This window comes from Chanos chanos, chromosome 5, assembly GCF_902362185.1.
Source record: "Chanos chanos chromosome 5, fChaCha1.1, whole genome shotgun sequence".
Taxonomy (NCBI): domain Eukaryota; kingdom Metazoa; phylum Chordata; class Actinopteri; order Gonorynchiformes; family Chanidae; genus Chanos; species Chanos chanos.
In genome coordinates this window covers 15,849,294-15,874,293 of record NC_044499.1, presented here as the reverse complement: position 1 = coordinate 15,874,293, position 25,000 = coordinate 15,849,294, and the positions used below count along the sequence as shown (strand labels likewise).

General features: G+C 39.7%; 1 protein-coding gene across 1 annotated transcript; it reads left to right on the top strand.

Annotated features, from left to right (window-relative positions):
- The first annotated feature begins 815 nt into the window (after positions 1 to 815).
- On the top strand, positions 816 to 22,301 carry kcnn1a (potassium intermediate/small conductance calcium-activated channel, subfamily N, member 1a). Its single transcript, XM_030774697.1, has 9 exons — positions 816 to 2,087; positions 9,027 to 9,494; positions 11,553 to 11,648; positions 11,785 to 12,203; positions 18,375 to 18,516; positions 18,667 to 18,777; positions 19,239 to 19,366; positions 21,474 to 21,543; positions 22,017 to 22,301. The coding sequence occupies exons 1-9, from the start codon at positions 816 to 818 to the stop codon at positions 22,299 to 22,301; spliced, it is 2,991 nt and encodes a 996-aa protein (XP_030630557.1).
- Positions 22,302 to 25,000: the final 2,699 nt, after the last annotated feature.

Here is a 25,000-nt window from a genome sequence, read left to right as displayed (position 1 = left end):
ACAGTGTTATATTTAGAGTTAAATGCATCCTGAGGTAGGAGATCGCTTTAAATGTTTGCCTTGGTAACTCAAAACCTCGTCTACATGTGATGAAATATTTAAGTATCACCCTCAAGTCAAATAAACACTACTGGCGGCCAAACATCTTGCCAATGGTGCGACACGTTGAGGCAACAACTGATAGGCTTAATTTCCTTAATGTATTGTCCACCTCACGTCTTTTATTAGACGACTCACGGATGTTTTTATTGCTGCTGTCATTTCTTCGGCTATAATTACAGCAATCAGAAACCCTCAAACAAATGCAAATCCACTGAGCAAATCATTCTTTAAATCGTATTATTATACAGCTTGTTCCCAGAAAGCTTTGGTTTATTAAATTATCCTTTTTCACGAGCTTTATCTTAACACCCCCCCCCCCCAGCTGCTGCTCATTTTCGTCGTCCTGCAGATCTCTATTTTGCCACCTGTGTTCAAGGCTACACAAGTGGAATAGTTTTGCCTTTATCTTCCTTTACATTCCTGTTTCTTCTTGAACTACAGACTACCTCTATCGTTTCCCCAGGTACTTTCAACTTCTGGAGACTTATTGTTTAATGGGCTTAAATCTGTAATGTAATGAAAAATGGGGAATGTATTTAAAAACAGAGTGGACTGTAAATTATTATTAGTTACTATCTCACACTCCATTAAAAACATCAGACTCCGTATTTGATCCAGTTTATTAGCTGTATTTGCATGACAAGTTCAGGGTAACCTGTAAACATGAGGAGAAATGTTCACACGAGGGCGGTGTTCAGCCTGACAGTGACGTTATGAGGCTGGTCCTAATCAAACCTACCAATGAGACGAGTCGGCTCGATTCTTCTGGGGCTGATCGCAATGAATGGGTGTCGGTGCTTTACAACGCAAAGGAGCAGCCACAACAAGACACGGCTATTGAGGGGATGCGGCATCGATACGCGGGAGCTGTCTGCCAGCACCAAATCCCTGACGCGGAACATCGCAAAACTCAGAGCATTTCAACGCGTATTCAGAAAGGAGAGCAGAGTCCAGTCGCTCCACTCTTTAGTTTACCGCCCCCACCTCCATCGCTGAAGGAGCGTTTCACCGCCTCATATCATCAGAGCCACCGTGAACTGCCTTGTCCGGACCGCGCTAAGAAAGGTGTCCATGACTGTCAGTCGCAACACAGCAAGCCCCCACCTTTGACAAACCACGGCATAGTCCAGCGACCTTTACACCAGGACTGCCAATCTGGTAACCAACAGTTACATCAAAAGGAGATTGTTGGGCCCTCAACCGGCTGTCAGTCTGAGTCGGAGGTGTTCTCTCAGAGCCGCCACTGCAGTTTTTTTACGGAGGCGAACCATTCTCCTCAGCACAAACTCTTCATTTACCCGCAGCCCTCCCCATCTGAGCTGCTGCCGCCGCCTCTGTCTTCGCAGATTTCCAATCGGGGGGATAATTTCCAAAAGAGTGCTAATTATCGACAAGACATTGTGCAACGGTGCAGTGGAGAAGGCGGGCGTCGAGACCAAAACCAGTTGCTGCAGCAACACTGTTATAATAAAATAAGGCTTCAACAAAAGAACCCCTCTTCGAAGTCAGCTCTATCAAACTCCCGTCAAGGACAGATAAATGATTGTGTGGAAATCGAAGAGGGACGGAGATTAATTGAGTCTCAGGCTCAATTACCACAATTGCGGGCTCAACGACAATTACTTGTGGGGAGCAGCCTGCCTATCAACTACTGCACCAACGGATCAGGAGAGCTGTGTAGGAATAACCAGGCTCTGCTGCTGCATCAGCGTCGAGAGCAAGACGCACACGGGCACAGCCTCCAGTGGCAGCAACAAGGTCCGCAGCAGGGTGACCGAGACAGTGGTAAACTAGGGAGGAAAAACATATGTGATCAGCAGCAGCAGCGCGATATAAAAAACGATATAAAACATGTACGCCCTTTAGTGAGAAATCCTTCGGTCTCCAGCAGCGACAATAGCAGCCCCCCTTACGGCTCCAGCAACCAACTGTGGCCAGAAACCCACGACCAGGAAGCAAAGCGGATTCGAACTAACAAACATAAGGTAAACTTATCCATTTTCAGTAAGCCTTAAATGTGATTTCACGGGGAACCATATTAAATGTGGTATGCTGCAATCCATTAATGACCACGCCTGTCACATGGTTTTATTCTGTTTCTTAACAATGCGCTGTGTTGGCTCCATAAATTGACCCAGTCTCTATCATATGACAGCACTACGCACACAGTGTTTTGGAACATCAGTTAATGAAATCGTTTATTCGTGAACCCCATAAAGCATCATGACACCAACCATATGCATACCACGCAGGCACACGCACACAAGCACGCACATACAAATCCTGTTTCCTTCATACTGAGGTGCGCGCTCTCTCTCTCTCTCTCTCTCTCTCGCTCCCTCGTTCTGTCGTTATATATATATATGGATAGATAGATATGTAGATAGATAGATAGTTAGAAATAGATACGCACCATTAAGATATATATGCAGTTTTTTTTAATTATAATTTGCAAAATGAAAATTTATATTTCTTCTGACAAGCAAGAAATACCCTTTTCCTACCATTTGAGGACTCTCTGTCTGTTTCAAGATGTGAAAGAAGTGATGGTGCCATGGTCTCTGTTTACGTTACAGATGTTTGCCCAATTGACTAAACAGTTAAATAAGGGATCATTGTTGTATCACTTGCAAAACAATATCATATTTATCATATGTAGCCTAAGCTCTTCAAATGTTTAATAGATTTGTTCTGTTAGTTTATTTAGTCAAAAAATGGTTGCAGTGTAACAACATTACTTCAGCAAAAGATATGAAATTGCAGAATTTGTCACCTTTGTTACTATGAAAAAAGGGAGAAAAATGCACAATTTTCCTTCACTGAAGTTACACACTAATTGCTAAATTAAAAAGAGGATGGCAAGAAATCATGTACAGTAAGGATCTGAGACACACACACACACACACACACACACACACACAATTTATATATGTGGGTAGGCATACGCAAGTGCAACTTTTTCAAACAATTTGTGTTCTCTTCTAGCAAATAACTTTTCTGTTAGTCACTGGTTTAGACATAATATATACCTTATGTGAACTGTTCATTATATCAACATTCATTATCCTTTGTAGTGGGCAGTTTGACATTTATTGTGCTGCCAAACAAATCTTCTTGCCAAAATGGCCCTTAGACTGCGTTTAAATGCTTGTCTCAATGTCCTTAGTTTTGTTCTTATGCAGATGACTTTGACCTTGGTTTTAGCTTTTACTGCATGAATGAGAACAGTTGGCAAGGGTATATCTTTTTAGATAGCTCTCCTTCACCAAAGGCAATACATAAAAGTAATATCCTGAATTACACTGTACTCTTGTTGCATTGCTTATGTGTGTATCTTCACATCCTTATCAGTGTCCTCTGAGACCCCATCATGTATCACTCCTCACACAAACAGGCAGACACACAGACACACACACACACAGACACACACACACACACACACACACACATGCGCGCGGACACACACACACGCACACACAAAAAGCACACACACTGAAAGTCAGGATCTTGATGAATTTCAACAAGTTCCATCAGTCTCTTTTTCTTTTTCGCCCTGTTAGAGCACTTGCTCTATTTTTCACTGTCCCTAGACATTTTGTCCTGGTACAGACACCAGTGCACAACCTCTTTGAGACAGCTCCTCATTAGAATTCTGGTCATGCTATCTTTGAATGGTGCCTCTAAGTTCTATAGCATTACAGGGCTTTGGATAATGTCATAATAGAATTGATTTTTGATCAGCCTGACTGCCTGTGCTGGTTCAACACCACACTTCTGTTTTGGTGTAGAGTGTCCCTTTCTCTCAGTCACATGCACTGGTATTGACAAGGAGTTCACAGTGAAGTGAAGGCATACAGATAATGATATCAATTCACCATCAGTTTACATTATTTCTCCAAAATGTGTCTCTCTACTTGCTCCTATGCACGGAATTCTGTCTAAATATCCCAAAGTCAAAAGCCAGTACAAGACCAGCTTTTTTAGCGTCTTCCACTTATTGACCTTGAGCTGATTCTCTAGGGAACATAACCTATTGCCTCTGACAAGCTTGTCATTTCACCAACTTCAACACGATGAAAATAGCTTCAGTAATATTTGTATAGCATTTGATTTTCCAAAAGACATTGTTTCAGAGAAATCCAGGGCACAATTTGCTTGAGAGCAACTGTGACAGGAAAACTTGGCTAGGAGGGGAAAAAACTGACCTTTTCCCTGAAAAAGCAAAAAGAGAAAAGCCCAGCTTTTAATGGCAGGTACTGGGCAGTCTTAATGGAATGGGAGGGGTGATTACAATGGTGGGCAGTCAACGGAAAGGAGACAATGGGCCAAGGAGTCTTATCAGTTGGGCGGTTAGTCAGTACACTGAGTAGAGTCAGTGACATTTTTGCCCTTAAGAAAACTTATTGTGCTAAATTGGTAAAAGGGACCTCTGTGGGTTGTAAGACTGATGTTTCTGAATCTTGTGTGTTAGCTGTTTTGGTAGGATTCAGGCCCTTAATAACTGCCTCAGAGGCAATGGAGGGGGCAATGAGATTCAGAGAATAATGAGACATTGTATTTCTGAAAGCAAGTGACCCTTTGGGTTTATTATTAGCACAAAAAAGGTTAGATTCTTGTCTTCTTTTGAAACAAACCATCAAACTGTGTGGTATGTTACCTGAATTTATAGGTATATTTTCACTCATTATTGTTTATAAATGTTTATGGCGTACTCTTGTCTTCTATAATATTTTTGACAATATCATGCGTTACAGTTTGAAAACTATAGGTAGATACAATTCAGTTACTATATTCATGTTTCTCTTCTCTTTGCATACGAAGGACACTTCATGTAGACTGGAGTCACAAGATTGTTCATGTTTGTTATTTTAGCATGATCTCACCTTAACCTGTGCATAGTTAGTGTTGGTTTAAACACCAGAGTAGTGAACAAGTTCTAAACTACACTCATTCAGTTATTATTAAACATGATTTTCTTTCTTTTAGTTCTGGTGAAAATCTACTTACAAAGTGTGTTTTCTTTTTTTTCTTTTCAGTGCCCAGCTCTGTTAAAACTTTTGAAGAAACACATCTATTTTTATCAGTATACAGATTTTTTTTTTTTTTTACTTACAGAAATGCCTGTTAAAGATGAACATTTCTATTGTTCCATATTTTGCCATTTTATGTAATTTTCAGATTGTACAGTGACATATATAATTGTTAACTGTTAACCATATCCTAACAGAAACAATGCTAATTTATTTAATAGCTGAGAACTTCTTAAGGTATTTCATATACCATTACAATACAATGAATTCAAACAGTGTCTTACTAAAAATAGTAACTATGAGATGGAGAAGGCATTGTTATTCAGTCTTTGTCCTGTCTAATAGATCATTTTTCTTCCAGGTTGGTATGTGATCTTGGCAGAGTCTCTTAGCAGGTTAAGCATGCACTCAGTACACTGTGCACTGACTTTTCTCATCCACTGAAACCGACTCTGATTAAAAACACAGGGGCATGTGACACTTGTTTGCTTTACGGTGAGCAAATCAATTTCAAACTATTTTCACATTCAGTTTTATTTATATACATCGGTTTCAGCTAATGGTAATTGCATTGATCTAAGCAAATGTATCAACATGAGACCAATGTAGTGTATATTATTACAGTGTCCTATGACACAGCTAGAAACTTGATAGTGCTTGAGGATTCTTGGGCTGTGTGGTAATGTGTCCTGCCACAGGAACATGGTGCTGTGAAAGGTACATTGCTGATGCCATTGTGATTCACATGTAAATACTCTTTAATTCTACCCACTTGCTGGTAGAGATCTTTCCGTTCTCTTGTAACTGACTGTCATCGCCCTCTTTACTGACAGCTCTCACAGTGGAATGCTTGGAAAGAGCGTTGTCACAATAAGAGTGACAGAAGTTTTTTCTCATCTCTTTGAATTCCTCCTGAGAGGTTAAACACTGGCTGAGCAAGGTCTAGGCATTACCACAGATACCAATATAAACAATGTATTTTTTTTCTACAAGCATAGAAAATAATTGACCAGTGTATTCAATGATATTGCTTTAATGTTCAGTGCATTCTTTTAACATACCGTAGTATTGCCTTCACTGCATTCTTTTAACATAGTTGCTTCTTTTTTGACTTTACTTGAAATGAAATATTGCTGTAGCAGAGATAGGTTTACACAATTTAAACACAGAATATGCCAAAGCATGTTTTCCTAGCACAGGGAAGATATATACTGATATAAGAGTTCAAACAATTTTACTTAACTCCGCATTAGATTTAAAATGACTGTTACCAGTCCTGACAAGAGCATATGTGTGTATGTACAGTTATTTACGTTACAGTAGAAATGGTAATAACAGTTTCATGAATATCACTTACTTCATGTAGTGTTTGTATTAGTTCAAAAACATTCAGTGTAGATTCTCAAGATGAGCCTTATTTCTCAACAATTAGGTCAGAGCAGCATATAGTTGTGGTCACTGGTCACTGGTCAAAGGCCCTGAGGGCTCAGTGCTACTTTGACAGTATGTCAATACATGGAGACTACTCTGCCAAGTAACACAAGGCATGATGTCATTATCATTCATCTTTAACCCTTTGTATTTTTTTTATCCTTCATGCACTTCTGCTTTTTCTTTCTCTCCTTGGGTACCTCATTTCCTCTCAGGGAGAGAGGCCTATTCAAATAACATCAGTTTTCTCTAAAGACCCCTCTGAGGACATTCAACACAGCATTTCATCTTCGAGAAAACGATCAGACACACAAACTGTATCTGGGGGCTATAAGCGTATTCTCCACTGCTTCTTTATTGTGGGACATGGTAAAGCCAGGCATCAGATAATATGGTTATGCTATGGAACAAGCTATAACGGTGCCATTACTCATAGGTCAATGAACACGCAACATGAGATCAGCGAGAGTACGGTCATCTTTGTGTTTTAATTGTTCGCTCATACTAAGGCCTTCAATCACAATGAATTGTGAAAAAGCACGAGATAGGTCAGCGAGAAGGCATGTTACGCAAGACGTTTCTTCAATAAAATGTAGGAGAAATCAAGATGTGGACATATGAGAATGAATTAACATGTTTTGTTAACTTGAAATATTACTACTGCCATTTCTTTGAATAATTTATTGATCTAATGGGACATGGTTGTGGTAAAGGTGGTAAATGTGGTACATGTAGAGACACTTGTTTAATGCGGTTATGAAATCAAGAAACGGTGGGAAATGAATGAGATACAACACAACTTTGATTTGCATTTGTACTCCCCTGAACTTGATTATTAATCTATCTGTTGGGTGCATGATCTTTTGTACTGAAGACTGCTTTTAAAGCAGAGCCTACATGGGAAGGAAACCAATAGAGGTTGTAGGACCAGTGGGGAAAATGTGTTTGTGTTTACGTGTGTCTATATTCTTCCATCCAGATATGTTTTCTTTGTGTGTTGGCTATTGATTCATCATACAGAAAAGAAAAGACAGAGAAAGACAGTGGGTTTTTTTTGTATGATTCAATAGAAGTAGAGAATGGAGTCTGATTACTTTGCACCGCATTCTAAATATTAGTTCCTGTAATAAGATTAAAATGTCATCGTGCATGGCCTTTGTGCAGGATCTGACTCAAAGGATCCTGTGCATCCTTTCCATATCCCTGCATCCTTTGTTCCTTTTCAAATCTGCTGTTGCAGTCCATCTCGCTTGTGCTTACTTGTACTGTACTACATGATATATTCCTCTGAAAAATGTTAAAATCAGAATATGAAGAACAAATGAAACAGCTTGTTTGCTTAGGGTTATTTAGTCTGATAGGACACAATTTCACGTACTTGTACGAGTGTAGCAAATAGTAAAGTTGCCTTAGTCATGGATGATTTTGTTTTTAGTAGGAGACTGTTTCTACATTTCCTTCTATAGAAAGGATAAAGTCTCCAAGATGCACCTGAACCATCTCCATCAACTCTTGGTTTTGTCTTTGCTGTTTAGTAACCCTCACCTGATATATTTCCATAGCCATTGTTAATGGTTTGAATTATCTGTTTATTTAACACAGTGAAGGGATTATAGCACTATGGTGACCTCTAATCCTGAACCTTTAGTATCATTCTTACCAAACAACTCAGTGTCAGGTGATTCCTTATGTTGGCTCTTGAAATTTCTGGTATGGCGTTGCATTTAAAAACTAAATAATGTCTTTCCAACACAGTTTTACTCTGATAAACAATATCTCTTTTTCAGACCAGCCTGTTCTGTGTGGTCAGATTTTGCATCGTCATACTATCACCATTTTGAGTTTAAACTTGTGCTGCATTGCTGAACTGTGACAGTGTTGCTCCCCAAGCTATTACCAAAGATAGTGCACAGACTTGTCTGCAGCTATTTCCAAAGCTCTGCTACATTTCTCTGATAAAAAACAACAAAACAACAACAATAAAAACAACAGCAACAACAAAAATAAAATAGTGGCACATGTTTAAGAAAAATGCAGTGACAATGACCATATTTTTAGGTTTCAGAGTAACCAATCTGAGAATGTTGTGTTTAGTACAGGGCGTTCAGAAGCCATTGTCTCTGCCCCAGCTGTGTGCCAGGCCTCTTATACTAAGCAAGTGGAATATTCCCTTTTTTCTAATTTTCTCCTCAGTAATATTGGCATGACTAACAGGATACAATTTGCCAAAGCTGAATAAAGAGCAATCAGGTTATACTATTAGATCTTGTCAAGATATTACATAGGATATATTAATATGTTACATATGGTATATACTTCATGCACTAGTGTATTGAAATAGAGCATGAATTTTATGTTTCTCGGTAGAGCGCATGGCCGGTCATGTTTTCAAAGAAAATAGCTTTAATTTCTAAGAATGCACATGAATCTTACACTTCTTCTCTCTGTGTTTTTTGTTGAAAGGCCCATGCTGAGCAGACAAAGCTGAGCCATGCTGGATCCAAGCCCTGCCTCTCCGAGAGCAGTCACTCACTCCCTGAGATAGCCATGAACAGCTGCAAGTTCAATGGGGGAGTGGTAAGACCACTGGGCAGCCTGGCGGCATCACGACGCAACCTAGCAGAGCATGACTCTGAGACACAGCCACTCCAGACCCTACAGAGCTCAGGCCTGGAGGTGGTGGTCTCCAAGGGCAACGGAGAAGACCCCAGCAAGGCGTCCAATGAGAGCCTGGTCAGGGAAGGCAGCGGTGGTGGCGGCGGCAGTGCTGCGCCACATAAAAAGAACAAAGATATTGGCTACAAGTTGGGCCACAGGAGGGCCCTGTTTGAGAAACGCAAGCGGCTCAGCGACTATGCCTTGATATTTGGTATGTTTGGGATTGTCGTCATGGTGACTGAGACTGAACTCTCCTGGGGGGTTTACACTAAGGTAGGTGTGTCTGCTCTTTTCCCAAGTGTATCATGGTATAATATTAGTAATGGGCTAAAGCACGTATATGTTTGCTTCATGAGTTTGTTGTGAACATCTTGACTTAGCATTTTAGGATAGTCTGAAACTCTGAGAACAAGTACTCAATTTGATATAGATTTGAATTCTTTATTATTATGATGTTTTCTGAAAGTTGAACATTTGAGTGGATATTTTTAGAATTTATGAGTGAGGTATGGCATTAACATTACAGTCTAATGGACAACTCTATCATCTATGTGATTTAAATACTTTATTTACTGTTAAATTGCCCTTTGGGTCTCACACAAATTGTATAAAAACAGAGAAATGTATGTAGGAAAGTGCTTTTCAAATTTTCAGTCTGTTGGGCATAATCATACACAGAAATGGGTACATTAAGATTTCCGTTGCACATGAGCATTCCAGATGTGATGATATAAATTAACACATTGACATTTAGGAAAGCAGCCTTCAGAGTAATGACAGGTACATTAATTAGTTTACTCATTATGATGTCACAGGGGATTCTCAAAACAATTTCAGAAATAATTTTGACTAGAAAGGCCTTCTGCGCCTGTGGGAAGAGTTAGAGGGGCGAAAGCAATCTAATTTCATTATTAAAATACATTTTAATTGGTTTACTGTTACTATATAAGGACCCCTCTGAATTTACTCATTTATTTGCCTGATAGCCCATTTTACTGAGAAAGTTCTAGTTTTCACTGCTTATACTTTCAAACTTCAAACAGTGTGAAATTTAATTATATAGCTAGTGTCACCATGGAGCAATGCAGTGGTGTGAGGGTATTTGAATGGAAGATGCTTAAATCAGCTTATACCAGTTGTGATTGCTATGAATCGACAACCATCCATATATGACAACTAATATGTGCTGTATTGTCAAAAACAGTTATACATGGAACAGTTGTGACACCTTTCTCAATTTTCATTTTGGCATCATAATGTTTTGGAACACTATAACAATTCACAGTTGTAATTTTGTCTGTTTGGTTTAAACCACATTAGTTTCCAATGGTTTAGCCTCCAGAGAATTCCCTTATTTTTTCCCAAATGGAATATTTCTAAAATCATTCCCTATAATCAAATATTTGTGTGCATGAAATTTTATTGTTATGTGTGCATCAAGAATACAGTGTGCAAATCCAAGCTAGTCTCATATTTAAAAATCACCTCTTAGTATGATAATTATGCAGCTTGATGAGTTTGGCTAATATTGGTACAATGGCTTTAGACACATTTTTTTCCCTCTGTTATTACTTCAGAGTTCTAAACTAAACTTTAAACTAACTCTAAGCTATAACAACCGTTTTGTCCTGGTCCCACCTCCACAGCCCACACATTGCTCAACTGCACTGACATATTAACCAACTGTTTTATCACATCTGCCATCTGTCACCAGGAGTGGTATGCAGATTTTATTAAGATAACAGGCTAGAGGTGGCGAAACTATGTGTACATTCTGAATTTGTGGTTTATTACCACACATTACCGTTGTTCTCAGTTCTACAAGATACGTAACATTTTTACTCAAACCAATTTTTACCTTATCTTCGAAAATGAATAACATACATTCAGCATTTTTTAAAAATAGTTTAGGCATTATATTTTTGTAATTACAGATCATGAGAGGGTTCTTTTTTTTTTTGTTCGTTTTGGCTGCTTGTATGAAACCCAAATGGTTCATGTTGTTCTGTTGCTATGGGGAAGACGGTGGACAGTAGGCCAATGTCTAGCCACAGTAGGGCTCTCAGGCTCCTTTACCCTGAGTGAGTGCTGAGCAGAGTACTGCAGATGGTTTAGACAGCATGCATTCAATTTTACAAAATGTATCATTTATTGAATGTCTCACCCAAACATAAGACAAACCCTATTATAGAACGATGATCTAATATGAATGCGTAATCATAGAATTATGGAAGCATGGAATTGCTGTAAAAAGTCAAGACATTCTAACTTGAACTGTGCAAACTCTAAATATTTTTGTCTGTTTTTCTTTTTTTTTTTGTCACATTGCAGGAATCTTCATATTCATTTGCACTGAAATGCCTTATCAGCCTTTCCACTGTTATTTTGCTTGGTCTTATAATAATGTACCATGCCCGGGAAATCCAGGTGAGACTCAACAACAGCGGAAAGACCACTACTTAAAAAATGATGAGATAATGAAATAATAGTGCGTTTTAATGAAAATTGCGCTGTGGAACATGTTTGTCAAGGAACTCAACTTTGCCCTCTTCTCTTGTTTTAGCTGTTCATGGTCGACAATGGAGCAGATGACTGGAGGATAGCCATGACATATGAGCGGATCTTCTTCATTGTGCTGGAGCTTCTGGTGTGTGCCATCCACCCAATCCCGGGCCACTATGTCTTCACCTGGACTGCGCGGCTGGCCTTCACCTATGTGCCGTCGGTGGCAGATGCTGATGTGGACATCATCTTGTCCATCCCCATGTTCCTACGCCTCTATCTGATCGGCCGAGTCATGCTGTTACACAGCAAGCTCTTCACCGACGCCTCCTCGCGCAGTATAGGTGCCCTCAACAAGATAAACTTCAACACGCGCTTTGTCATGAAGACTCTCATGACCATCTGCCCTGGCACTGTGCTGCTGGTTTTCAGTATCTCCTCCTGGATCATCGCTGCCTGGACCGTGCGCGTCTGTGAGAGGTAGGCCCAAGCATAGTACCTACCATCCTGACCACAGCTCCATCACACTCCCTCTCTCTTTCTCTCTCTTCCTCTTTCTCTCCCTCTCTTTCCCATTCCTCTTGTCTCTGCTCTGCATCAAGTCTTGCTCACTCCCTATGCCCCGAGGAACAGTCACAAGGAGATTCCGATGCATCAGCCCTTGCGATTGCATCACAAATCCCAGTCCGTATTTGCGTGCTGTATTAGCAGTCTTTAAATAATTCATGGTTTTCTAATTGTTTGTTTGCTGAATGGTTTGTTTGGGTAATGCTGAGAAGCCCCTAGGATGCCCACATCTCAAAAACCGCATCATATTGCCTCATCCCAAGGGGCACTGCAGATTTTTAACATATTTTAGCACTGTTGACAAAGGAAACAGATCTACACTTTTCACCCTGAACACTGCCTTGCATGGTACCTAAAGAGTGGTTCTTAAACTGTGTATATTTAGACTGCTACAGTGTTAGCTCCTCAAGAGTATAATACATGAATATTTAAGTAACTATCTAGTACTGTTTGTTCATTTATTTTTTTTTCCATTTGTCTTTTCCTCAGTCTTGCCTGCTTTAACTCCTCTTGTTCACCGTCACATTTCCAGCTCCTCAAGATTTGACACACTCCTCTTAAAACCCCACAGGCCACCACATACAAGCTTCTCTCAGGACCTTCCACAGCAAATGTTGCATTAGAATTAGGTCTACACCATTTTCCTTTTGATGTAAAATTAAACTGTAATGTCTTATAATAGAACGTAGGGCACAAAGAGATGCACAAGTCCTCATAGTTTTCTCATTCTTGTGGCACACTGAGGGGTTCACCCTCAAAAAATGTACATGTTGTCACGTAAATGTATGACATCGTAAGCAGAGTTGGCTTTACTGCTATCATGAAGGAGGCTGGTTTTCAGGACGGGTTTTCAGGTTAGGTATTGTCCTGGGTGGTCTTGCTATTATGAAGACACAGTGTACTCTTTGTGTGAACCTGTGCTACTATGCACTCTTTGTTCTCAGCATGGCTTAAAAGAATCTGAGTTTAACAGGGAGTAGTGCAATAAATATGAGAGGAATGTTTGGAGTGGTGAGTGAGATGAGGTTTTATAGTACACTCTGTCCACCATACACTCTGCACCCAAGTTTCATCATTTGCAGTGCACGATACGATTCCGCCCACCCCTGGTTTAATTGCGTGAACAGTTTTTGTTAGTGTGCGTGTGAATGTGGGCTAGAGAGAGTGAGAGAGAGAGAGAGAGAGAGGGAGGGAGGGAGAGAGAGAGAGAAAAGAGAGAGTGTTTTGTGTATGTATGGCTGTGTGAGTGATGATAATTCACTGTTGTACTTTCTATTTTCCCTCTATGCTGCTCCATAGGGATGCCATGTGAGTCCTCGTTCTCTAGCCGTGGAAAGCCTATCATTGTTCATTGAGCTGGTGCCACTGCTGCTCTGATGGGGGGGGGGGGGGGAGTGGGCGTGGGCAGCTCTGACCGCCAAAAAAAGAAAAAAAAAACCACACATATACTCACACATGCACAACCTTGTGTCAATGTGGCACCATCCTCAAAAAGAGAAAGATGTCAACAGATAAATCCACAAATGGTTTCGGTCGCTTTGAGCATAAGGCAAACCTATGATTTGAGCAGCACTGCGAATCACGCGTCTCTTTCAGAACTGTGGTGGAGTAGGAGTAGGAGGAGGAGTTTGTGCTAAAATGGAGCAGCTCCTTCAAATCACCTTCACAAGCAGGCCTGAGGGCAACTCTTTTTCTCTATTATTCGTCTTCACCAGCACTTATAGAACTCTGAAATACCTTTTCTAACAAAAAAACAAAAAAAATCTTCTTCAAGAACCAAAAGGCTCTCAATCTTTTGCCAGATGCCACATAATGTCCCCCCTCATTCTGCTTCCATTTAGGACTGATTAGAGGTATTGGGTAAGACTGTTGCTTTTTGTAGTTTCTCACAAAAGATTTAAACTCCTGATCTATGACGAAAAAAAAGTTCATTTGAACTCGAACCAGTGCAACTTGCCATTGACATAGAATTTTATATGGAGAGTTATGTTTACAATGCGAGGGTATTGCTGTCCATTCTAGCACAGTCTCTTAAAAAGGAAAAGCATTCAACCCTGCGTTAGAGGTTGGAAGATAAACTTGGTGCCCACTGATGGTAAACAATGAAACAGCATGGTAGTCTTCATGTTTACTGCTCTCTCATCATTTTAAAGAGGCGCCTGTTTCTCAAAGTGCTGTAGAATTGGGTACTTACGAATGCATCATAAGCACACTGGCCAGCCCAAAGGGCAGAACGGTGTGAGACTGGACGAGCACGGAGTCCATCTGGAAAATGGCTGAAGGGTGGGAGGGTGAAAGATGGAAATGGGGAGGAGGGGGTGGGGGGGTGTTTGGTAGTGCCCTGACTCTAGTCACTAAACTACCCTTTGTATTTCACACCTGAGTTCATAGCCCCCACCTTTCAGTAGCTCTGACCCTCTGAACTCCTCCCATTTCATTACACCTCAAGGCAAAACAAAAGAAAAAAAGAAAGTCGCATGCTTCTGACATTTTTCGTGGTTCCCTTTTTTTCCAGACTACCTGTACCAGCTAGTTCACATCCACCCACCCCTTCTCCTAGCACACACCATTTTGTCCATCTGTTTGACTTGCTTACAACAAATGATAATGTTTTTTTTTCTTCGACTTAGCTCACAATGGGCTAAGAGTTTTAGGTTTTGCCACTTAAAAATCTTTTCGCTGCTTCAAATGGTAGGATAGTAGAGACAAACGTGTAACGGTGTACAATGTTCGTCAGAGTATGACATTCCAAGGTTCCTATTTGCTATTCTTGAACTCCCCCACAGACATGGTCAGTGATAAAGTGTTACATATATTGTGTTTTTCACTGTCAAATTCATTCATTTGGGAGGAACAGCCAGCAGAGTGAGTGAATTGAGAATGTAGTGCCCTGCAGGATGAAGCCCTTTCACCCTCAATATTCAGACATAGAGATATCACATAGGAGGTGGTGCCCCGTGTTAGCTTGGGGGAGTTAGATTTTAGTACTTATACACAATTGTGCAGCTGTTGCAGAAAAAAAGCGAGGCCTTGGAAGGTAATTCCACTCTGGGTAGTTTGCTTTGTTGTGATTTTTTTTTTGTTTTGTCAAATTACCATGCATTTTTCTTTTAATTTTCTTGTTCACACACAAAAAAGGTTTTAGTATTTGGAACACTTTTCAGCCTATGCAAAAGTGGCAGTGTGAACAGTCAACAATCAGAATTTTTTCAATGTCATCTTTATAGGTTATGGTATTATTTTTACTCAGGTATACCATTGGGGGGAAAATGAATTTGACCCAGAGTGTGAGGAGATGAGAAAGCAGGCTGACTGAAGGAATGGCAAGGGTTAAAAGCCTGCATGAGCCTCAAATAATTAATCTGGACTCAAGTAGGCAACTGTCGCTCTTTTAGGGGATACATCAATTCATCAATTAAAATCTGTCAGAGGTATTCTCTCTGCGGCTGAGTATGGATGCCTGTGGTCCTACTGAATGGTAGCAAGAAATTTTGAAATATTTTAACAGAATAAATCTTTCATCATTGCATCCTAAAACCATGCTTCTCAGGGTTGTTATTTGGGTTAATGTTATTAGGGAATCGTCATTTCTGGGTCGTCTTGAATAGATTTGCTAACAACAAATGTGAGATAACAGAGGTTTCAAGGCAACGCCTTGAGCAGAGCAGATTTGGGGATATATTCTTGCTTTAGATAGATTCCTTGATCTAAGTTGAAGGTGGTGCCAGCTCTTCTCCATTTTATGCCAGTACTGCATACAGTATATTGAGAGCTTCAAAATGCCAACATACAGTACAGCTCTTATGCTATAGATTTGTTATGGGGAAATGCCATTTTTAAATGTGTGTGGGTTCAACTATGTCTAGCATTCCAGGCAAGCTCATGGCCAGCTGTAGTAAGAGTCTTAATATCATGACAGATTACAGTTTTGATCTACTCTGTAACATTTTCCAGTACCATCATTAAATACACCCTCTTTGGGCATGCAGACATACTAATGTCTTACCATGATGGGTTACATAACCTTGGATTCGTAGACTCATTGTTAATCGACAGCCTTGTATGATGTGAACACTCAGGACGTCGCCTTGATTACTGTAATTGGCTCTTTAGAGAATCTTTATGATTGTAACAGTTCCAGTATGTAAACCTGAAATGGAAGAGGTTGACGAAAAGAGCTCATTATCAGAATCTTATGATCCATCCAGCAATTAACAGGAGGGAAACACGTTTCACCTTTGAGATCTGACACCAGCTTCAAACAGATCAGTAGAAAATGACTGAATTGCTGTATGGTATGTGTGGGAGCACTGTGCTTTGAGTGTTGTTCCACAGTGGTGATACATGAAGAGATGTTGCTCATTGGGGACAAGTTCTCCATAGCCCCATACATTTTCTAATAACAAGCCTTACATCAATAACTAACTCACCCAAATAACCACAAACAATACCTAACATGGTGATGTAAAGATTAACTGCTTAGTTTATCTTGTTTTTCCATTACTGATATTTTATTCAGATTCATGTGCAAATTGAAGGCTTCTACTATCACTTATTTTAAATAGATAACACTTGGACCCTGCTGAAAATGGCTAACAGTTTGACCCATATTTTAAACCGCTAACACTTTGAGTTTGTCCTTTCTTTATCTGCTCTCAATATACTGGCTTATATCTCAGCATGCAGGATATGAACATCTTTTTTTCAATGCCTGCATGGTATCTACTGCTTTTTCGCATGATTAAACAGGGCTTTCCCACCACTCTCTGTACTGATAAGGACAATGAGACTTGTTCCTGCTCCCAGAGCATGATCACAGACTTGGATTCGATCAGAAACAGACAGGTGCACCTTATGGTGACATGATATCACTTGTGATTAGAGGTAAGCTGTCTTGGAGGTATAGTTTTTCAGGGACAATTCTTCAACTTTTAATGCAAACCATCTGTTCCAGGTGCTCCTAGCACCATTTCACACTTCATTAAATTCAATTTGGTGGACAATTCTAATTTACATGAGGGGTCACTGATGGTCATCCTGACCACCAAAAAGCCATGGCTTATCAACTTACTGGCAAACATCTCAAAAATTTTGGTTTGAAATTCCTCCTCCACGTTCACAATACAATCATATTGCCCATAAATTGTGCCTGTTCTATACTTCTTTACGTCGTTAAATGACCAAAAGTGACCTTTTATCGCTCCTTTGCTCCTCCTTGACAGATAATTTAAAAAAAACAAAAAACAGACCCCTTCCACCCATGAGGAGGGGATGATAGGGGCAGAGTTGCCTGTCTGTCTCTATCTTGGGCCTTCTTCACTTTTTCACCTTAATTTTGTTAGTATTTTCTTCCGTTCTGATGCCCAACAAAGAGAGATCATTATAAACTTTGTTTGGCTGATATGAGTATTTTGGGGAAATTTTGGGGGGATGTATTCAAACTGAAGGTGACCCTCATATCTTACCGTGTCAGTAGTGCTGATCTTAAAATGATTTAGGAATCATACTGTAGGTTTGAGGAGTAGACACTGTCCTTTTGATTAGGTATTATTTTAATAATAAAGGCACCTCCATCTTGTTCTATTCAAAATGTAAAAGCAATTAAAATGTGAATGTGAATATGGTAGAAGAACATATTTTGCTAAGGAAAAGGTTAGATACCTGCATATCTTTTGGGAAAAGCATTCCCACAACACAAAGTCCAATGTCCAGTCCATTATTTGATAATCATGTTGATACAAGGATTATTGAATTGTAGCTGTATTTCAATGAATTTTAATTTCTGTGCAAACTTTTGTTTATTTGTTTTTTTTCATTGATTTATTTAGGTTGCCATGACAAGCACATTTTATATATTCTGTTTTGTCTGGTATTCTGTTTTGTCTGGTATATAGCAGATATGTCTTTTACCACAGATGTTGGTGGCAAATTAGTCTTTTTTTTTTTGTTTTACAGAAACACTGTTTTGGATTCTGCTTTACCAAATTGTTCAAAATTGAGTCCTTAAATGCCCAGTCACTGCTAGCACAGTCTGATCAGAGATTTTTTTTTTTTTTTTTTTTGCATATTTTCTCATCATTTTAGGTACCATGACAAACAGGAAGTCACTAGTAACTTCCTGGGAGCTATGTGGCTTATATCCATAACTTTCCTGTCTATTGGCTATGGAGATATGGTCCCTCACACATATTGTGGGAAAGGCGTCTGTCTGCTCACAGGGATCATGGTATGTTTCACCTCTAGACCTGTGCATTGTCTTTTTTTGACAGAGCTACAATGTAATTGCAAACAACCAAATATATTTTCCTTGTGTGTCTTTCATTGCAATTCATGTGTTCTCATAATTCTTTCAATTTGGCTGCCCCTTCATTCATAGGGAGCTGGCTGCACTGCACTTGTAGTTGCTGTGGTGGCCAGAAAGCTAGAGCTGACCAAGGCTGAGAAGCATGTCCACAACTTCATGATGGACACACAACTCTGCAAACGAGTAAGTTGCTCCTGCATGTAAATGCCTCTAGAGCTCTCCCTTACCTGAAATGCAGTCAAACCCTTGGTTACTGGCTCTGCTCATTTGAAATAACTTAGCTGCAACTTCTGATCAGTTACTGACCAGTTCTTTAAAAAATGTGCTCTGTTTTAACATTTTACTTGACCTTTTGGCAATAACCATGGCAACAATGTAATAACAACATTATTTGAGGGACATCTGAAAGCACAGTGCTAAAGGAACACAGTATAGTGTTTCATGTCAGATATCATGAAATTGTTCATAAGTTCATGCTCGCTCATCATAGGGTTAGTGCTGTTTTGCAGTCTTATGGCATTGTAACATTAACCTGCTTCATTAAAATTGTGCCTCGATTTATTCTTTTTTCCCCCAGATTTAATATTGCCATTCTCTGTGGCTACTGCCTAAATCTTAATTAGCTTCTCTGGTTTTCATTCTAGGTAAAGAACACAGCTGCCAATGTACTCAGGGAAACATGGCTTATCTACAAACACACAAAGCTAGTGAAGAAGATTGATCATGCCAAAGTGCGCAAACACCAGCGCAAGTTCCTACAGGCCATTCATCAGTAAGTACAGTGTGTTTGAAGTCTGTGTATGGCTTTAGATGGCAATGATAGTAACCTACTAAGTAATATTGACATAATATAAATGACACAAAATTTTCTTGGAATCCAAAGAACAGTGAAAGTTATCATACATTAATATTTTTCAACAACTTAATAGGTAGGTAGGGACCCTATATTTACTATATTGTAGGAACAGTTACCAGCTTGTTCTGTTTTGTTGTTGTGTTTTGTTTATTTGTTTACCTGTATTTATTTACGTCAGAAAACACTGTAGAAAAAGTGATATGATGAAACAGCGCTCTTCCGGGTCTGCATGATGTTTCCCGCACATTTTAACGAGTGAAACGCCAGAAGTAATGTAACATGTTCAGTGTTGCTGTGTTGTCCCATTCACAGATGAACAAAATAATACACTCTCTTCCTTCATTCAGCTAGAAAGCCTGATTGTCAGCTATGCTGTTTGACTGCCAGCTTTCGCTTTCAAAATGTAATTGCTAATAGTTAAAATTAGGCTTTTACAGATTCTCCTAGCAGGTTCTTATTGTAATCCAGCATGAACAACATCCTGTTTTATTCAATGTGATGTGATAATTGTCCTTTTCCCCTTCCCCCCTCCCCAATTCCTGACCTCGTGCTGATAGTGTAATGGTTCACATGTTGTGTGAATGTTGTGGGTTCTAAACTTGAACTGTGTTTTGTCTTCGTTTTGCTCTATCACCGCAGAGCTCAGAAGTAAGTTGTGTCCTTAGTGTTGTTCATGACCCTCCCCCCTCACCCCCAACATTCTCCTTGTCTATGTTACACATGCATGACTTTTGAAGCTGAATGCTGATTTTGGTTACAAATATCTTGCTTTTTTCCATTCTCAGTATGGAATGAAAAAGCCACGACATTACTACTGCTGTATGGTTATACATTACCTTATGAAAGAGAAGCATCTTTGGAACTATTGATTTGTTCATTTGCACCGAATCCATTTATCAGTGAAGTTGCCACAATCTCTGTATTAACTTGCATTACAGCCCCACCATCAGTGTTCTCAATCGACTAGATCACCAGTGTTATTCAAGGTTTTTTTTTTAATGGTGGCATGCTTTTCTCGAAATGGACGGAAACCCATCAAAGAAATTAAAGCAGCAAATCAGCACAAAGCAAATTATCTCACTTTTTCACTGACACAAATGCTTTTGTTGATTTGCTTCATGCAATGTTCAAATGTACAAGCTGCATTTAAAATTAGATATTGTGGAATATTGCAGTAGTAGATGCAACCCTTGTTGGGTAGAATACGTCTGATTTGAGATAAAGCCTCACGACAAGAGATCTTTAGGATCAGACAGGGGTTTGATGCAAGGTGATATGGAGTTTCTGGATTTGAAAGAATGCTGACCATGTCCTGCATCTCAAAATTTTTGCCCATTATACGATCTAATGGATGTCTTGGGTACAAGCCTATATCTGTGATGGAAAAAATACGGATGTCGTTAAATAAGCTAATCAGGAGATTAGAGCGATGGAGCGATTCAGGTTCACTTCTGTAGATTTGCTTCTGTTAAAGAACATGCATGAGTTTCATGAGAGTACGCAAAAGGCAGGATATCAAGGCAGCCTTTCTCACAAATTCTCTTCATGGTTAGTCCATCCCTGTTCTCTTTCATAGTTGCTCTGGCACAATGAAAAGACATTAACACGTTTTCTTTAAATATTCTGTTCAGAACCAAGCCCTCCGCAAGCAATGCCATTCTCACAAGCATTTTCCTCCTCCGGTCTCACATATACCTCTACCTCAGCTGTTTGCCACATTGACCTCATCCACAAACGAGGCTCTCGGATGGCTTTTTTTGTGAATGGTTGGCGCGTGCCTGCAGGGCCAAAGGGAGATGTGTCATTTTTGAACGTAAAGTTAAGCGTTTTTCTTCTTTACATTTCATAGATTGGGTTTGCATGTTTGGTATGGCAAACAGGTCTGTGAATGCTTGCATGCAGGCCACTCTCTCTCTCTCTCCTCTGTCCTCTTAGAGCCCTCCTCCTGACTGGAATGTGTTACTCTTCCCCAATGCCCCTCCCCTCCAACCCCCTGCCCCTTCACTCCCCTACCTCCTACCAGGCTACGCAGTGTGAAAATGGAGCAGAGGAAACTCAATGACCAGGCTAACACACTCGTGGACTTGGCCAAGGTAGAGACACAGTCAGAAGATTCCATTGCTGAATTGTTACAACTCTGCATATTTCATTGTGCACTTTTAAGACTGTTGATTTGGCTCCTTGTTACTATTCAAGTTCTAGGCAAAAACTATGGTTGTGGATGATTATTTTGTCTATATCAGACATTTTCTGGATTCCTCTTATTATAATTTCTCATAGAATGTATAATTAAAAGTAGCTGAGAACTGATAATTGACCATTGATATTTAGTGTAATGTATTGATGGAGTACCCGCTCTCTGTATATGATATCAGCTCTTGATGTTACTGTGTGGTTCAAAATATTTTGAGGTTTTTTTTACTGCTGTGCAGCTCATTACCACTGATCAGTTTTTGCTGTCTTTTCTGTCAGACCCAGAGGCTAATTTGATATGAATTTCAGTTCAAGCAGATGTCAGAGTTTTGATGTTCAGATTGCTATAACCTGTCTCTGTTTCCTCTTTCAGACACAAAATGTGATGTATGACCTGGTGTCGGAGCTTCAGGAGCGGAGCGAGGAACTGGACAAGCGCATTGGCACACTGGAAGACAAACTGGATGCTGTGACAGGCAGCTTGCAAGCTCTGCCTTGTCTCATATCCCAAGCCATAACACAGCAGCAGCAGGACCTCCTGGACGGCTTTGTGCACCGCTTTCGGCCCGGCTCGTTGGGCTCTGAGCGTTCCTGGACCCCCTCCAGACGGCGGCGCTCTCCTTCCACTGCACCACACACCTCCTCCGACAGTGGCTAGCCTTCACCCCAGCATGGCTCAGCCTGGCCCAGCCCACCGGCCCCCCAAAGCGCTCCCTGCTGTGACTCCACCTCCACCACCATAGACTCAGCTGAGTTGATCAAGCAAAGATTTCAAGACTTGCTCGAAAAAAAAAAAAAAAATAGAGATGAATTATCAAAAATAGTAGATATATGGTTTATGTTTAGCCATTGTATGGCTGTTCAAGTTAGCTTTTTTGTAAAGCCCTCGTATACTTAAAAGACTGAGTCTGGGATGCCGGGGTGAGACAAGCCACAGCGCCGGGGAGTCCCTCAAAGCGGAGAGCATGAAGTCCATGGAAGCTTATGTCCAAGCTACACCTGCCAGAGAGGATCTCCCAATTTAACAGAGAGAAGAAAACCTGCCTACAGCATGGAAAGAAAGAACTGTGCATGTGAGACTTTACCCCCTTGCCAAGGGGACAGCTGGGAGGGCCTCGGAAAGCTCTGAAATCACTTCAGTGTCGAGCTGGAGAGGAGGGGGAGCACATGACATTACTACTGAGTAGAATATTTTACAGGAATGCCAACTTTAAGGATTCAGTTCCCTTCTTCTTTTTAAGGGAAATTGGGTGCAACTAACCTTTTTTAGTTACATATTTGGCATGTTATTTTTTCAGTGCCTGAATGTATAGATTGTTGAGGGTTGTTCATTTACAAATTTTGGAGCGGGTTTTTTTGTACAATGTTAATACAAACATTGCATTCCTTTTTCAGATACATTCCTCTTCAGAATATTTTAAGTAATCTGTCTAAAAATAACGAATACCATTACCTCCATCACTGTTTCCTCTTATGTTTTGAAACTTTTTGTACTTAAACAAATAATTAACATATAAAATATCCCCTATAGAAAGAAAGAGGGACAGAAAGAAAGCAAGAAAGATAGAAAGAAAGGGGTAACATAATATTTTTGAGATAAAGCGCTACTCAAACTAGGATATTACGCTTTTTCATTCTAACAAATCAGAGCTTCCATAGGTCTTCAGATAATGGGAAGGTCGCATTTTCATGTGGAGGTGACAGCACAGAGTGCTTAACCTTGTAGTTGGCACAAGTGAATGACAGAACTGAGAGACAAACCCCACCCTCTTGCATGTTTCATTGCAAAATGTGATGAATGGCTTTTGGATGGTTTTTGAAATGTATGTGTTAATTTTCTTTAATTTATTTGTTTTATACAGAGATTCCTTTTTTAAACGTTAGGTAGGATTTTTAGGGTTGCAAATCTAGAGGTGCAGTAATGTGATGATGTTTGTTCAATGCATTCCTTGTTCTACCTACCTTCTGAAATTAACAAGTGGAAAATTCAGAGAATATACAAGTAGTAAAATATACCAACAAAATAATTCCATGGTTATAGAAAGTAAACCGAAGGCCTACTGTAAGTCTGAGTATCTTTTTATAGAGTATACGTAGATGTTCATAGACATTATTCTGACTCACATTTGCACTTTTAAGACGTTTGAAGTAAAGAGGCAGCTTAGTTCAGTAAGTTTAATGTAACATGGGAGGTAAAAGCTGTTTGTTCAACTACACCCTTTGTCCAGTACTTTCTCTTTACCAAATACCACTCCAGTATTTTGGTGACATTTCAATATCACATGGTTTTCAGATCTTTATCCATTTTGTGGTGTTTGGGTGACTCTGTAATGTAACTGGAGCAGAATGTAATTCAGGTTGCAAATAGCCCACCTGTTTACTGAGGCTGGTGTCTCACAATTGTTACTCATCTCACTTTAGCCACAAATTATCATCAGTCATTTTGGACATGCTTTTCCTATGGGTCTGAACAAAACTCAAATCTGAAAGCTAAAACTTGGCAGGCCATATCATGGTGGCTGAGGACTAAGGTTTTTTTTTTAATCAGTGCTTTTGAAACAGGCAAAATATCATAGACAAAATAATGACAACAGCCTCACTGTTTCTCTCTGCATCACATCACAAAAACGTACAAGTGAAGATCCTCTTTTTAATCATTCAGCTGTAAAATACCATCAGAAATCTAAAAATGCCTATGAGGATATGACACTGACTAAAGCAAAAATGACTGTCGCTTTAACCTTAGACATAGATATTGTTCTTGTTCATCTACAGACATTCAGCCATACATATTCCATCATGAACATTCTCATTACATTGCTACTTCAATTATCATACATCAACAGAAGGTTGTATCTTGTAAGTGAAATATCAGGATAATTGCTCTGACCTCCAAAAAGGTGTTAATGCATGACTTCTAAATTACACAGATTAATGCTGAAAGAGGCATAGCTTGTTGCTTTACTTTAAAAGGCCCTGTTCACCACTCAGCATAACGAGACACAAGAATTTTCTGCCTTGGAAGTAGTACACATGATGTTAGTATTTTTACTTCACCATGTTTGGACTTGAGAGATAAAACTGGGTGACAGTTCAGAGACAGTGTGAACGTTATAATATACTGGATAAATCATTCCCAGCAATTTCTGGGTTTTACTGTTACTGTTCACTGCTTTAAATATTATCATTTTATATATCAATTATCAGTTAAATTATTTTGTGGTAATACCGGTGTACAGAATGCTGGTCCCATTAAATTTAGCCAAAAATGCACACATTCAGAAATTCAATCTATTGTGATAGAAAAAGAACAGTGGATGTACCCACCAACGGCAATGTACTTGTGAGGTTAGGATG

Excerpts from the sequence above, each read along its gene's own strand:
- kcnn1a (XM_030774697.1), top strand. The coding sequence starts at position 816 with ATGAGGCTGGTCCTAATCAAACCTACCAATGAGACGAGTCGGCTCGAT. Across the intron at positions 11,649-11,784 it reads ACCATGCCCGGGAAATCCAG|CTGTTCATGGTCGACAATGG; the intron begins GTGAGACTCAAC and ends CTCTTGTTTTAG. Across the intron at positions 18,778-19,238 it reads ACACACAACTCTGCAAACGA|GTAAAGAACACAGCTGCCAA; the intron begins GTAAGTTGCTCC and ends TTTTCATTCTAG.